Consider the following 14,652-nt stretch of genomic DNA (forward strand, 5'->3'; position numbering starts at 1 on the left):
GTCCAAAGTCATGTGGTTTTGGCTACTCCTGTTTTTTTGTTTTTTTTAAATGTGTCCAGTAGAGCCTGTGGGTGGCACTTGCTCCTTTTAGTTGAGTATGTTAAAATGAAGTGAGAGTAGGGAGCCTAGGTTCAAAATTTCAAATTGTTTTGGCAGGACCAACTCCTTTTCATGCTAACCACGAGGCCACAAAGCTTCATTGTTGTCCAGTTAAATGAATGCATGGCTTTCATCTGGAAAAAAGAAAAAAAAAGCTTTCTAGAAATTTCAGGTTCAGGAGAACAATTGGTTGTGGCAAACGTCAGATGGATTTGCTCACCGAATAATATTGTCAGCTGTTTTATGCCCTCTGGCTTTCGTAGTCTAGCTTTTTCAGCCTGTGGCATAAAGTCAAGGAACTGATTGGCTTTAGTCAAAAATACGTACTTCTGCTGACAAATACCCTGTCTGTGCCCTCGTGCACTTCTGTCCACCATTCAAGACCGCTTAACAGCATCTCAAACATAAAGCTTACCTGTAACATTAGTCATTGAGGTGAGCTATCTGCTCAAATGTATTGCTCTAACTTCAGATTATTGGTACTTTGAACTAAGTATGGCCTGGCAGTTGGGATTCCTTAAGAGATAGTTCTGTTGCGTTTTCAATGGTTTTAAAATATTCTAGATCGTCTCTGCTTCTGCCTGCCTTGGCAGCAGTCAGCCAGGGGGATGCTTTGTACAAGATCCAAAAGAGTGTTTCTAAGTGTTCAGAAAAGGATTAATTATGAAAGCAAACTCTAAAAGTATAGGCAGGGTTGATCTCAGCTATTCTGAATTAAGTCTCAAAGCCACAATGATAAAAATAAAATACCTTGCCTGATTTCTATTTAGATCTGATCTGCCTGTCACCAGAAACTCATCCATATAGGGGATTAACTGTTCACATGCTCTTTCAAAATCCAAGTGCTGTGTGTGGAGTAATGGAAAATGATTAATTTGTTTTGTCATTCTCTTTGAGAACACAAGACATCCCTTAAAAAGAAAATAACCCTTTATTTTGAGAACAGAGAAGATTAATTATATTCACCTCACCAAGGTGCTTTTAAGTAAATTAGCCTGGTCCCTACCTCAACCAGAACAATTATCTTTCCTTATCAGTGTTCCACGTCAGGACCCTCTGTTCCCTGTTAAATACAGAAGAGGCAAATGTGATCGCTTGCTTTATCGCGTCTTGAGGCCTTGGGAGGAGGGCTTTGCAGTATTCGGGGGAAATGATTAACATTTCTCGGTATCTCCCATGCGGCGGGGTGTACCCTTCGTGGCCTGGTGTGGCTCAGCCCCTGCCTCCTCATCCACAGGAAGCAGGGTGCTCTCCACAGCACAGGCTTCCTGCTTTAGCTGTTAGGTCCACGAAAAGATCTTATTCGCATCGTCCTGTCTCTAACTCTGTCTCTACCTTTTAACTCAACTTTACAGTACCTCTTGTTTCTCCCAGTTCTCTTTTTTGTTATTATTCTTTAATTGGGAATTAGAAATATTCTCTACCCCTCAGAAACCACTTTTAAATTCTACCTTTAACAAAGTATTTTTCTTCCTGCAACATTTCTGAGTTCTAATTGTGCCTTTATTAGTCTTTGTGTTGGGAAGGGTTTTTTTTTTTTCCCCATTAAACTAAAATCTATTGTGCATGATACTAAGTACTCAGCACTGGAAATACAGCGTAAAATACAGTCCTGCTTTTAAGCTATTTGATGTCGACTAAGAGGGACAAGCAAACACACAGGAAATGATTAGACACATGACGGGAGACGTGTGTGCGTAGGAAGCACTGAGGATGGACACCTAACCCAGACTTTAGGGAAACCTTTCACAGAATAATAGCTAGTATTACCATTGTAACAAAACTGATGTTTACTGAGTGCTTACTAGTATTCTGCTCTGCTTAAGGCACTTTACATGTGCTGATATATTTGGTCCTTAACAATAATTCCACACATTCCAATTTGTAACTGAAGAAACTGAGTCCCAGTGCAGACAGATCTGGGAACTTCCCTCGGAACACACAGTCAGTAGGTGACTAAATCAGGATTTTACTTCAAGCAGACTGACTCTTAACTGCCACATTAGAGAAGGTAGTGACCAAGCCAAGTCTTGCAGAAGGAGAATCAGTGAGCTAATTTAAGCAGTGAGTAGAGAACATTCAGACAGATGGGCTTCATGTGCAAAGTCATGATGGCCCAGAAGCTTTGTGGATAGAAGTGTGGAGGAACATTCATGTAATAGAATAGAAGCTAATTAGAAGTACTTAGACAAAGGGGAATATGTATATTTTTAAGGATAGGTATAAAGTGAAAAAAGATGGAAAGCAATTCATGCCTGCTTTGGAAGTATCTGTTCCAAAAAATACAAAATAATAAATATTTGGAGTTTTTTGATGGGCCGAACACCCAAAAAGATAAAAATGTCCATCTTCCTGTTTTCCTTCTGCAGTCATTAGTTTGGCTTTCTGCTGTAAATGAATAAAGGTATTTATTTCTACCCCACATGTGTTCTTGGGCAGTTCTTGGGAGTTAATATTAACTCCTAAAATCCCATATATGATTTTCTTCTTACTTTACTTTCTCTTTTTAAAATGATGTTAAATATTCATTCCAGCCTTCTAAACTTAAAAATCACATCCCAACCTACTGTGGAAAGAAGTTAAAGCTTAAGTGACTAAAGCGATAGCCAGAAGGTCACTTAGAGATTTTTAGATCCTACTTTCCCATTTTCCTGATTGGGAAACTGAAGCCCATGGGGTAAATGATTTTCCTGGATCATGCAGCTGGTCATGGCCAAGCTGACATAGAACCTTGTTCCTCCTGGCTTCTGATCAGTGACCTTTGCCCCTGTATCTTGCTGCTTGCTGTCTGACCTCAGACGACAGAAAACTACCACACTGAAATTGATATCAGATTAATCTAATAATCTAACATCATTATTAGAGATGATTAGAGATATTCATGATTAGATGTCGTTATTATTGCTGTCAGAAAGTATGTTTTCGAGATGTTTGAGTATTTGGGTGAATCAAGACCTTTTTGGGCGGCACCGTTACCCTCCAGGGGTACGGTGTATTCTCTCAGTAAGTTTCTCTGTCGCTGCGCCCGGACGGTGTCCAGGAGGGGGGTCTCACAGTTTCTGCTGCTTGGTAGGACTCCAGCCTGGGAGCGAGGTGCCTGTCCCCCCTTCTCGCAGCACCCTCCCATTCTGGGGATTCCGCGCGGGTGAGGGACTAGCAATCTGCAAACAACATGGGAGCGGGTCCTTCGGGCTGTACATAAGAGGATATCGCTTCACTGCCCTAAGTCCTCAGAAGACCTTTGATTGCATTCAGAATTAAACATAAATACTGTGGCCAAGAACGCCCTCTAAGACCTTGCCCCAAAGGCATCGTTGGCCTCTTCTTGTATGCTCCCTGAGCTCACCTAACTCCTCACTAGTATGGAGGAGGTATTCACTAAACGTTTTCAGATTGAATAAATGAATGAGAACCTTTTCATCACTGAATAAGATTCATTCATTCATTCAAGGAGTAGTTCTTGAATACCACCTCTATGGAAACACTGGGTGGAGTGCTGGGTAGGGGTGAGTGAAGACTGGTATCTTTGTGATGCTTATGCCCAAAATCAACACAACCATTAATCAAATAATCACACAAATATTCTAGTAAGTGTTGCAGAGGAAAGGCTCAGGGCGCAATGGAGAGCTTGTGTGATAGGTTCAGTAAAGGCAGGAAGTGATAAAAGGTAATAAAATTTAGCCAGTTTACTTAAGATTTATACATTTCATTAGATGTAAATTTTACATTTAAAAATCAAACAAAAATCCAAGTGGAGCTAAGGATATGTGCATGCTGAAGTCTTTAGGGCAAAGTGTATATAATTTATATGTATAATTTACTTTGTAAGGCATCTGAAACATAAATTGGGATATGGATACACATAGGCTTAGAGAGGTGGATTAATATGTGACAAAGCAAATAAAATGTAAATATTTTAGAATCTAGGTATATGGGTGATCTCTAAGTTTCTTTCAGATTTCTAGCATGCTTGAAAATGCTCATAATGTTGGGGGGAAATTTTTTATCCAGAAAAGGAAACTGGAGGGAACAGTCTCCACCAAGGGCACAGAATGTATATAAGTAATGTATGTGCCATTACACTTCTATTACTTTTGTGTTTTAGATAACGTCTCTTTGTAGAACAGCAAATGTATTTCTAAATATTGGATATGGTTTTAAATTTAGTTTGCCTTGTTTCTCCTTTCTACTCTAATTTTTATTAGTTATAATTTTAGACTGTCATTGACCTCCTCTTCTGCATTTGAGAATTACCAGAATGGATAGTGCCTCACCGAATCAGCCGTTTTAAAACACCTGCTGTTTGGAGAGTCTTTGACAACTTTCAGTGCACTTTCACACTTACTCTCTTTCTTGATAATCCCAGCTGCCCTGTGTGTGTGGCATAGTAAAGGCCAGCAGTGCTTATCCCCGTTTTACAAATAAAAGACTGAAGCTTGGAAAGGCAAGGAAAATATTCCCTGAAACACAAAATATGAGTAACATTGCTGACACTATGCATACTCAGGAATCAGGTGTGCTGACTCCCAGTCCATCACCGTACCTCCCGCCCAGCATGAAACACACGTTTCCAGTCCATCAGGAGCACGGTTTCCCTCCCTGCCACCTTAGCAGAAACGGCTAGCCTCCACCTCCTGTGGGAAGTCTTTGCATGTACAGTGTCCCAATATAAACATGCAGTCACATTTTTGGGGCAAAGGTTCTTAAATTTCTTTGCCTTGGGAATTCACTTTATTTTCAGTTTTAAGAAATAGCATGAGGGGCACCTGGGTGGCTCAGTCGATTAAGCGTCTGACTTCAGCTCCGGTCATGATCTCGTGGTTGGCGAATTTGAGCCCCATGTGCTGACAGCTCAGAGTCTGGAGCCTGCTTAGGATTCTGTGTCTCCCTTTCTCTCTGCCCCTCCCCCACTCACACTCTGTCTCTCTCTCTCTCTCTCTCTCTCTCTCTCTCTCTCAAAAAAACATTAAAAAATTTTTTTAAATAGCATGATTTCATAGAAATTAGATTATGAATCTCGAGACCCCCTGCTTATAAACCGGTTGTAAAGGCATACAGAGTGGACTAAACTAGTTCTCATTTGTCTTCATGTATCAATTTTCCCTTATATCTAGGGAGTGGCAAGAAAAATAATGTAAAGGGAATCTCAAGGGGAAGAAAGATGTTTATATACTTCTGTCTTCCCTTCTCCTTCAGTGCATTCTTGTTTTTGTGTGTGTGTGTTTTGGGTTTTTTTTTTTCAATTTAAAAAGTAAATTATTTTTTCATCTTTTTATTTTTCAAGTGTTTGTTTAAATTGCAGTTACCATACTGTGTAATATCATTCTTGTACGTTGAAAAAAATCCCCCAATTAAGCAAAAGGTCATGGGTTGACTATAACCTATAGTTATGTAGTTGGTTATGTCCCAAAATAACAAAATAGTAATCTGTTATGGAAGATTTGGTTTCTTATAGTTCTTCACTTAAAAAACATTATTGTGAATGAGAGTCGGAAAAGATCTAGAAAGCCTTCTTTATTCAAGCTTTCCAATGATGTTAGGCCACCTGTTCTCATAAATTTGAGCTTTTTAAAGGAGATCTACTTTGACTAGAATGGTGTTAAGTGAACACAAATAGGGTTTGTTGTTGACAAAACTTCTTCTGGAGTTTAGCTCAACTGTAGTCACTGATGTCATATTGCCACGTGAACTGGTGTTTTTATTTAATGAGCCTTGTTTACCCTCTTACCCCAAGGTACACATAAACACTTCCATCTAAGTGGGTCTCTGATTTTTAGAACTCTCCTAAGGTACACAGTCTGGAAATAGAGGACTCCTCTGATACTCCGAGAAATCCACGCAACTTTGAGCACCGCGGCCCTTGCAGGCCGTATGTCAACAAAATGACTTTGCCGGCCTATTCTCTGGTTCCACTTGGTCTCCAGGAGCGCCTGATACGGTTTCAATGAAAAGAAGACCCTGTGAAGCCAGTACAGCTGTGCTGGATAGAGTCCCCACAAGTGAAAAGGCAGTCTATCCTTTTTATTATTCCACCCTTCCTTCCCTTGAAATTTGTTTACTCGGGTCCTCTTACCACCTTTCAGCCATTTGTCAAGAAAGTTTTGCAGTGGATCTCTTTCCAAATGAAATAGAATTGCATCTTTGAACCCAAATAAACTGCTTCATAACCTTGTTTATTTAACATCTGTATGGTGCCAAAAATGCACACACGTATTTTAAAAATAATATAGCATCTTCTTTATTTATCATCTATACCTCAAAACATATGATTTCAGTAGCACTCTAAGAAAATGGTAGTTGCTGTAGGTTAAGAAAAAAATAAACACATGTGCATTTTTACAAAGAGAAGCGTATTTACTAAAATATACCCATGGTTAAATCTGTTTCTTTAAGCTTTCTCTACAGAAGACGGGAAACTAACAACTTCAGCAAAGCCCCTTTCTAATTCCTAATTGCTGCTACTAACGTTGTCATACTGCATTATTCAATTTCCCTGTAGTTGGAAACAAAGAAACAACTAAGGAAAAATACACTGTAGACAGTACAAACTGCTCAAGTACATGGCAGTTTGAAGATTTTGGAATAGGAAAATCACCCTCTTATTCTTCACCCTTTTCAACAGATTGATATTCAAACCTACCTGTAGGTACACAAGCCACAGACCCTAATGGACATGTTCTGAATTTCACTGTTGTTTCTATCACTGGATCTTGCCTTAGTCTAGAGAAAAGAAATAGCAAAGTTTTGCTGCTGAGGTTTTAATAAAGAAGCCGAGATTCAGTGGGTTGATCAGAGAATGGTAACTCTGCCTTTGTCCTTATCCATCCAACATTTATCGAATCAGCTCTTGTGGCCAGACAGTGTGCTATGCTATTGCTCCATGTTATAAAAAAAAAGAAAAGAAAAGGGTGTATTAGTGTCATGAAACTTAATCTCATACCTAACTTCCTCTAATAACAGAAAGAATATCCTCACCCCTTTTGTGCTTGTAGATGCTTGGATGCATGGTCTTAGACATTGACTTCGGCACTGGCAAGATGAAATTCTTCCTATGTACATCTTGAAACTTCTTTTCCATAAATAAGCCCATCAGGGACATGGCTTCAATATTCTAGATGCTAAAAGCTGATAGCGAGAGAGGGACTAGGAATTTACGTAAAACAATGTACAGATTCTGGTAATTCACCATGAAAATATTTATATAATAAGAACTTTGCTGGGGTGCCCGGGTGGCTCAGTCAGTTGAGTGTCCGCTCAGCTCGGATCATGATCTCCTGGTTCATTAGATCGAGCCCTGCCTCAGGCTCTGCACTGACATGGCAGAACTTTCTCCCTCTCTTTCTACCCCTCCTCCACTGCACGTGCGCGTGCTCTCTGTTTATCAAAATAAATAAATTTTAAAAAGAAAAACAAGAATACTGCCATTTCTTCATTCTGACTGCTTGGATTTGCATCCGTTTTGCCACCACGTGACTGTGAGGAGGCTATTCACATTTTGGTTCTCAGTGGCCTTATCTGTATGAGGGGGATAGCAATGGTGCCTACGTCATACCGTGGGGTGAGGGCTAAGAAGTATATTTGAAATTGAGTTACATTTTTATGGTTCAGTCTTTTGTATCACTAAACGGAATCAGGAGTCACTGATCATTTGCTTTGCCACCGCTCTTAGCTCAGTGGAAGTTCAACTCCTCTGAGATAAACCAAGTATTATACACAATGTATTGGTCCTTTATGAAATGGACTCTTAATTATGAATTTTTCTTTGTTTTCAATGTTGATATGAAATTTAATATCTAATATGTTCAAAAGAGAAACTGTTTAAGCCCTTTGTGAATGTCCCATTTATTTCCTTTAGAAAATCAATCTAAGAAAATTAAAGACAGGTAAACACCTGTCATTTGCTGGTGCCATTTCTGAATAAAGTGGAGAAATTATTCCCTTCATTCCAATGGTGGGGACTTGTCCGTGCCCTTTAAAGCATCAGATAGTGTAAGGCAGTGGTAATTAACCAACTTAAAAAATAAAAAGAGGGGCGCCTGGGTGGCTCAGTCGGTTAAGCCTCCAACTTCGGCTCAGGTCAGATCTCATGTACGTGGGTTCGAGCCCCGCATCAGGCTCTGTGCTGACAGCTAGCTCAGGGCCTGGAGCCTGCTTCCTGTTCTGTGTCTCCTTCTCTCTCTGCCACTCACCCTCTATGCTTTGTCTCTCTCTGTATCAAAAATAAATAAAACATTAAAAAAATTTTTAAAAATAAATAAAAAGAAAATAAAAAGATTCCCTGACACTGCATGAGTTGCCCTAGGAATTAACAGGCTTTATGGATCTTTATGACATCTAAAACCAACAGGTTCCTTATTTAGACTATTCATTTCCTAGTGGTTCCCTTTTCCTAGGTCTGTTAGCTTTTGGGGAAAAGTGAACTTGCAGTGACTTGTAATGTGAGCAGACTCAAATCTTAGCATCTCAGACAGTCTCACGTTACTTAAAAAAAAAGTTTGAATATGAATATGCATACTCTTAAGTCTGTATGCCACAGTGGCGGCTTTAAGCATGCTCACATGCATACAGAGAGAGACATCAACCGTCAGAAAATAAATAGATTCCTTAAAATATCACTTAATGATGAAATTATGAGACCTGAGATACCTGCAGGCCTAGACTCATTGTCTTCACTATTTCCTGCCATCCTGTTGCAGATGCCTTAGAAATCTCAGCATCTGTATGTATAAATTCTTTAAGATACATGCAGTCAACTTTTTCTTTGTGTAATTCTTACATCCTTTACATGTGCAGATTTCTTCCCCTAGTGAGTTAAAAGCTCCTAAAGAACGGGACCGGTCCTGTCTATGTTTGTGGCTCTTTCTGTGATATCTGGATGCACCTTTGATGTTACCCAATTGATGAGACTGTACGGATGAAGGGAAAAGCTTATGTACCAGAAACAATTTCTGATATTGAGGTAGATATTTAGACACAACACATGAAAGGAATATAAGCAAGCCACAACTAAAATAAGATGATGAGAACGCTTAAAGACGTTAATGGAGATGTGGAGGGTGGAGGAGGAGAGTAGAAAAATAACTGTACTTAAGAAAGTAGAAGCCAACAATTTTTAAAGCTCACTCAAATGCATATATACAATATATATTTATATATATACATATATATACCCATTTTGAATATGCATCCAGAAACTATCAAATAGTCAGAATAAACTAGTATGTGAAAATATGCAAGAAAAAAATTTTTTCATGCAACCTGGTTGATTGAAAATTTGAAGCAAAAATATTTGCATAACATGTTGAATTTTACAGTAGGGAAAGAAATCATTTGCTTATTTTAAGAACAAAATGAGTTTCGCATACTTCTCCTTGGTTCAGAGGGTCACTTCTGAATGAGATTTATGGAATTTAAAAAAAAGGGAAATAAACTTTCAAAACTACAAGTCTATTAGAATCATTGTTTATGAAGAAGATTTTATTTGCCACACACACAAAAAAAATTGCTTTAAAATCACCATGGGATTGATGTGCATTTTACTGTCAAAGGGCCAATTCTTGAGGAATTTTACTATTGAAATGAATATAACACATATGGTGGCTAAAATTACTTGCTCTCCTAAACCTACATGTTGGGGCCTATATTAAGAAATGTCATTTTGATGAATCTTTCCAACATATGAAAAAATAAATGAAGCCATTTAAAATTCATGGGCCTTTAAGTGAACACATGTGGCAAAAAAAAAGAAAAAAAAACAAGCATATAAATGTTAAGCAGAAGGAAGAAAATACTAAATCCTTTAAATGGACTTGGAAAAGAAGATTTTTATGAACTTGAAGAAACAGCACATATGACTTCCAGTTTCGAAATGGTAACGTGAGGGTGTTTGCTCTTCTCTCAAAAGTCACATTAGAAAAATAAGAATATGAAGAAAGAGAAACACTGATTTTTGCATTGACAACTAGAAGACAGGTGGAGCTCCCAAGACGGAGAACACTGAAGGGAAAATGGTAAAATGGCTCAAAACAGAGAAGGTAAAACCCAAGTGCCTGTCAAGGGGATACAGCTGAAAAGCAAATACCATTCTCCCTGCAGAATTTTAGGGAGGCTTTTGAATTGGATGTTCCATTTTCTACAGAAGGAGAGGGTAGAAATGAGTGTATCAAAAATGTCTACATGGAAAAGTTAGACCCTTAACTCTCTGTCTCCATCCCTGCCCCAACACAAACCCTGAGGAGCCATACACATATGCTCGGGAGAAGCTCTGGAATGGAAATGAAGGCAGACAACAGCATTGGGATAAGTTATATGGAAACCAATTTGACAATAAACTATTTTAAAAAATGGAAAAATAAATAAAAGCCTCAATTTGACAATAAACTATTTAAAGAAATAAAATAAAATAAATAAAATAGAAGGTTAAGTGTAAGTGGGTATACCAAATGATGATAACACCAGTTCCTAACCCTGTGTACTTCCAGAACAACGGAACTACTTCTGAGGAAAAAAATCCTCATATAATTTGGAGCCTCCTCCCACCAAAAAAAATTTTTTTAATTAAAAAAGAAAAAGCAATTGACCACCTGGTTAGCCTACATTTTAATTATGTAAGTCTCAGGCATTATTTTCAATAATGAAAGCAAATGTGCTCTGTTATCATTAACAAACCCTGAATACTTATGACTTAACACAATAGAGGTTGATGTGTCACTGACGTGAAGTCCAATATGGCCGATGGCTCTCCTCTCTCTGGTGGCTGTGTCTTCTGAAGCATGTGTCCTCCACGGTCCTCATGGCCAGGGCTGAGATGGGACACATAGGCTCTTAACTGACCCAGCTCATAAGTGAGACGTGTCACTTGCACTCATGTTGTGTTGTTCAGAAACATTCACGTGGGAGATGGAGGGGAGCAACACACAATATTGGGTGGCCGATATCTTTTCAACAGCTCTTTGCAAACTTACATTCAAGTTCTTGCAAAGCATTTCACTTTCTTCTCATGCACCAGCCATGGGACTTGTGGTTTATTTCATTGAATAATTGAAATTCACTTTAAATTTAAAAGCTAATATCTATTGACTGAGGATACAGAGATGAGCTGTCCCTATGGCAGGGCTAAGGATGCAGAGATGCATATGATACAGTCTCTGGTCTCAAGGTTATCCTGCCACTTCTTAGTTCATATTGGCTTTGAAAGAATTTTCAGATCATTCCCTCTTAATGTTTATATTGGTGGGTGTAAATCAGTAACCACCTAATCAAAGACTAAGTTTTTTATCATCAGCAGGATTTTGTGTCCCTGTTGCAAATATTGAATTTCAGATGTTTCTCCCAAGTTTTGTGAGAACCTGCTCTTCCTTTTAAACTAAAATAATTGTTGAGAACTCTTTTCTTCTTTATAACAGCAACATTTGAGGCTCTCTAATATGTTCCATAGAGGTAACTGCAAATTCATCTATTTCTCAATATTATGCGGTGCTTTATTTTTGATGTTCACTGAAGCAGGTTTGTAAATTAATATGAAACACTCTATAGAAAGTTTCATAGCATATCAGTTGAAAGTAATTATCCAGGAAGTTTTCATATCTGAGTCAGTTTTGCAAATGCATCTCATATACTTCGTGAAAGGAAATAATTCTTCTGATTTAAAGAGATACAGTTAATTATCATAGAAATACTATTATATCTGTTTGTATTTGACTCTCTAAATCTATAGCGTGAACTGCTTCTACCTTGGGTACAAGTGGTTTTTAGTACTTGGATTCTGAGAGTATTGATCAATTTTTTATAATGTTTGGTGTCCTTATGTTTTCTTTTCCAGAGTACCCGAGTGGCCTTGGACCATCTGGAGTCTGTGCCTGAGAAGCTGAGCTTACTAGAAGATTTCAAAGACTTGAGAGTAAGAAAGAGTTGGCTTGTCTCTTTCAGTATTCTTATCTGAATGAGCACATTTGACATCTTCCTGATGTGCAAAGAAAGTTGTAGGGAAGGAGGAAAGACCAAAAAACATTGGGGACTTTTAATACTCCATCTTATCTGAGTTTATCGACATTTGCTAAGTCAGGCTTGAAAATACTGGAACTTAACATATTACCACAATAGAGGAAAATTAGAGACTTTATCCTCACACTAGAAGCTCATTTGGCCTCCTAAAGCTCTAACTTCAATTTAGAAAACGTAAGATTTAAAAGAGTTTGCATATTACACTGACAATAGATAGCTTTTTTGATAAACAGTTTCACCTTATGAACTATCTTCTTTTTTTTTTTTAATTACAAATTTTCAGAGTACTGTTTTGGAGATCTGATAGTACACAGGTTATCTCCGTGCTATGATAGTTGACTTCAAATCCGCAGTTTCAGATTTTATATCCCATGGTTTTTATTAATAGAACTCTAACGACAAATCATCTCATTATCTAAGACATTAATTACACGTGTGGACTTACCTATTAAAACTTTTAAAGTTCTCATAGAGGAAAGATGCAAAAACAAATATCCCTGCCAGCAGTCCTGCCAGACAAGGTTCAGGCCAGAGAATGTCCCTTTAGGGACACATATAGAATGGACAATTTCAGCAATTTATAATTTCTTGGCCCCATATGGCTGAAGTTAACTGGTGAGAGTTCTCTTTGAAAACCATGAACCTCTTATTTTCACATTGGGTTTAAAATATAACTTATATTTAGGTTTTATTTGTATCTAACATATACTTTGAGAATCTAGTGAATAGGAAATATAGCCTGATCGTGCCATATTGATTATTGGAGGCACTGATGTGATGTGGTTCTCAAGGTCTCCACTACTTAACGTTAATTCACTTAGCATATTTTGGTAGTTCCGTGACTAAACATTATTGAACGTGATCCAGGGTTGAGCTGACATATCCAGAAATCTAGACTATCACAAACAGAACAAATCCAAGTGGTTCTAGTACGTTTTGCTAAAGTTGCAATTCTTTCTCATGATTTAATTATATATTTGCTTTCTAAATCCCTATCAAAGGATTACAAAACCAGTATCCAAGTAGATATGATTTCCCCTCACCCTAATATTACCCAGTGTGGAGAGGAGGTAGTATGTTACATCCATATCCTTTCTGCTTCTCTCTCTGTAGTTAACAGAAGTCATCTAAGGGAAGGGAGGCCAGACAACAGGTGGCATTTGTCACCGAGAAACAGATGTCTATCTTATACCAGAATAAAAATATAATTTAGCCTCCAGTGACAGCTCACTTTTTCTCCAAGGTCTACACTGAACAGGATATTCATAAGTACAGTTTAAAAATTCAGTACTGTCCGGGCACCTGCGTGGCTCAGACAGTTAAGCATCTGACTCGCGATTTTGTCTCAGGTCATCATCTCACAGTACGTGAGTTTGAACAGTGCAGAGCCTGCTTGGGATTTTGTCTCTCTCTCTCTCCAAATAAATAAACCAACAACAACAAAAAAAATTCAGTACTGTTACAAAAGGTTTTATTATTATTTTTCATCATATGGACTAGTGATTACCTCCAACTCTAGCTTTTATATACATGCACATATGAAGAAGCCTGTATAGTGAAACTTTTAGGGAGAATATTTTTCAAAGTTCGTAATTGTACTTTCCAATATTAGTCATTAAAATTTAAACCTTTAGCTTGAAATGGAAAGGAGTACATTTAGCAAGTATTCTGCACTACTATGCAGCAGGCAGTAGCTTAGTTCTAATCCTATATTACTTTTAAAAAAACATCTTCAGACACCCTACTCATGGGCACTATTTCTCCCCACGTTACAGCTGAAGAAACTGAAGCTCGGAATATGTAAAGTAGTCAGAACAGGGATCTAGTTCTGTGTATTAACTACAAAGCCCATTTTCTTTGCCCTACTGCCTCTGGCTTGACACCTACTTTCTGTGTACTCTAAAGTCATCTCTGTGATTAAAAAGAGCTTTTTCAGTCAAGCTAATGATTTTTAATTGTAAACATCAGGATGCTGTCAACAAGAGCCCAAAGATGTAAACTCTGATCCGAGCACATGTACCGGGCAAAATTACTTAATATCTTACTTATATCCTCATCCCTAAAATGAGGGGGCTTAAACAGTATTATCTGTATGGTCCCTACTCATACCGGCATCATTAGCATATATATGAAGATGTATTTCACATGTATATTTTTTGTTAATATTGTCATCTATGACTCTAGGCAAATATAAGCTATAGTAAATACAAATTCATCCTATTTAGATAGCCTTGGCTTTTTTCATGTCATCGTGTCTCTCATTTTTTTAATCTTACTTTGAAAGAAGTGGTTCAACTCTACAACTCCACGTTTAAATTTTACATATCCGGTATGGTAGAAGGGTAACAGCATTGGGCTTAAAGCCCAATCTGTCACAAATTGCCTAGTCTTGGGCAAATCATCGTTAACTTCCCTGGGCCATAGTGTTTTATATATAAAAATGAGAACTTTGGAATTCTAGTACCCCATCCAGCTTGAACACTCAGTAAGTTCCCTTGGCCTGTTTGGGGAACTAAATCCCATAGATAACTTTTCTTACATATGCAGATA

General features: G+C 38.0%; 1 protein-coding gene across 8 annotated transcripts in view; it reads left to right on the top strand.

The window, feature by feature from the left end:
• CEP128 (centrosomal protein 128) overlaps positions 1-14,652 on the top strand; it is a 369,193-nt gene that overhangs the window by 333,827 nt on the left and 20,714 nt on the right. For 6 of the 8 annotated variants that reach the window (XM_029951896.1, XM_029951892.1, XM_029951894.1 and 3 more), the window contains one exon: positions 11,921-11,998. In XM_029951896.1, the coding sequence (XP_029807756.1) occupies positions 11,921-11,998 (78 nt within the window). Of the gene's footprint in view, positions 1-5,876; positions 6,227-11,920; positions 11,999-14,652 lie in introns of those variants that run through there. The other 2 variants (XM_029951897.1, XM_029951898.1) reach the window with 1 other exon arrangement.

Source organism: Suricata suricatta, chromosome 9 (genome assembly GCF_006229205.1).
Source record: "Suricata suricatta isolate VVHF042 chromosome 9, meerkat_22Aug2017_6uvM2_HiC, whole genome shotgun sequence".
Lineage (NCBI taxonomy): Eukaryota > Metazoa > Chordata > Mammalia > Carnivora > Herpestidae > Suricata > Suricata suricatta.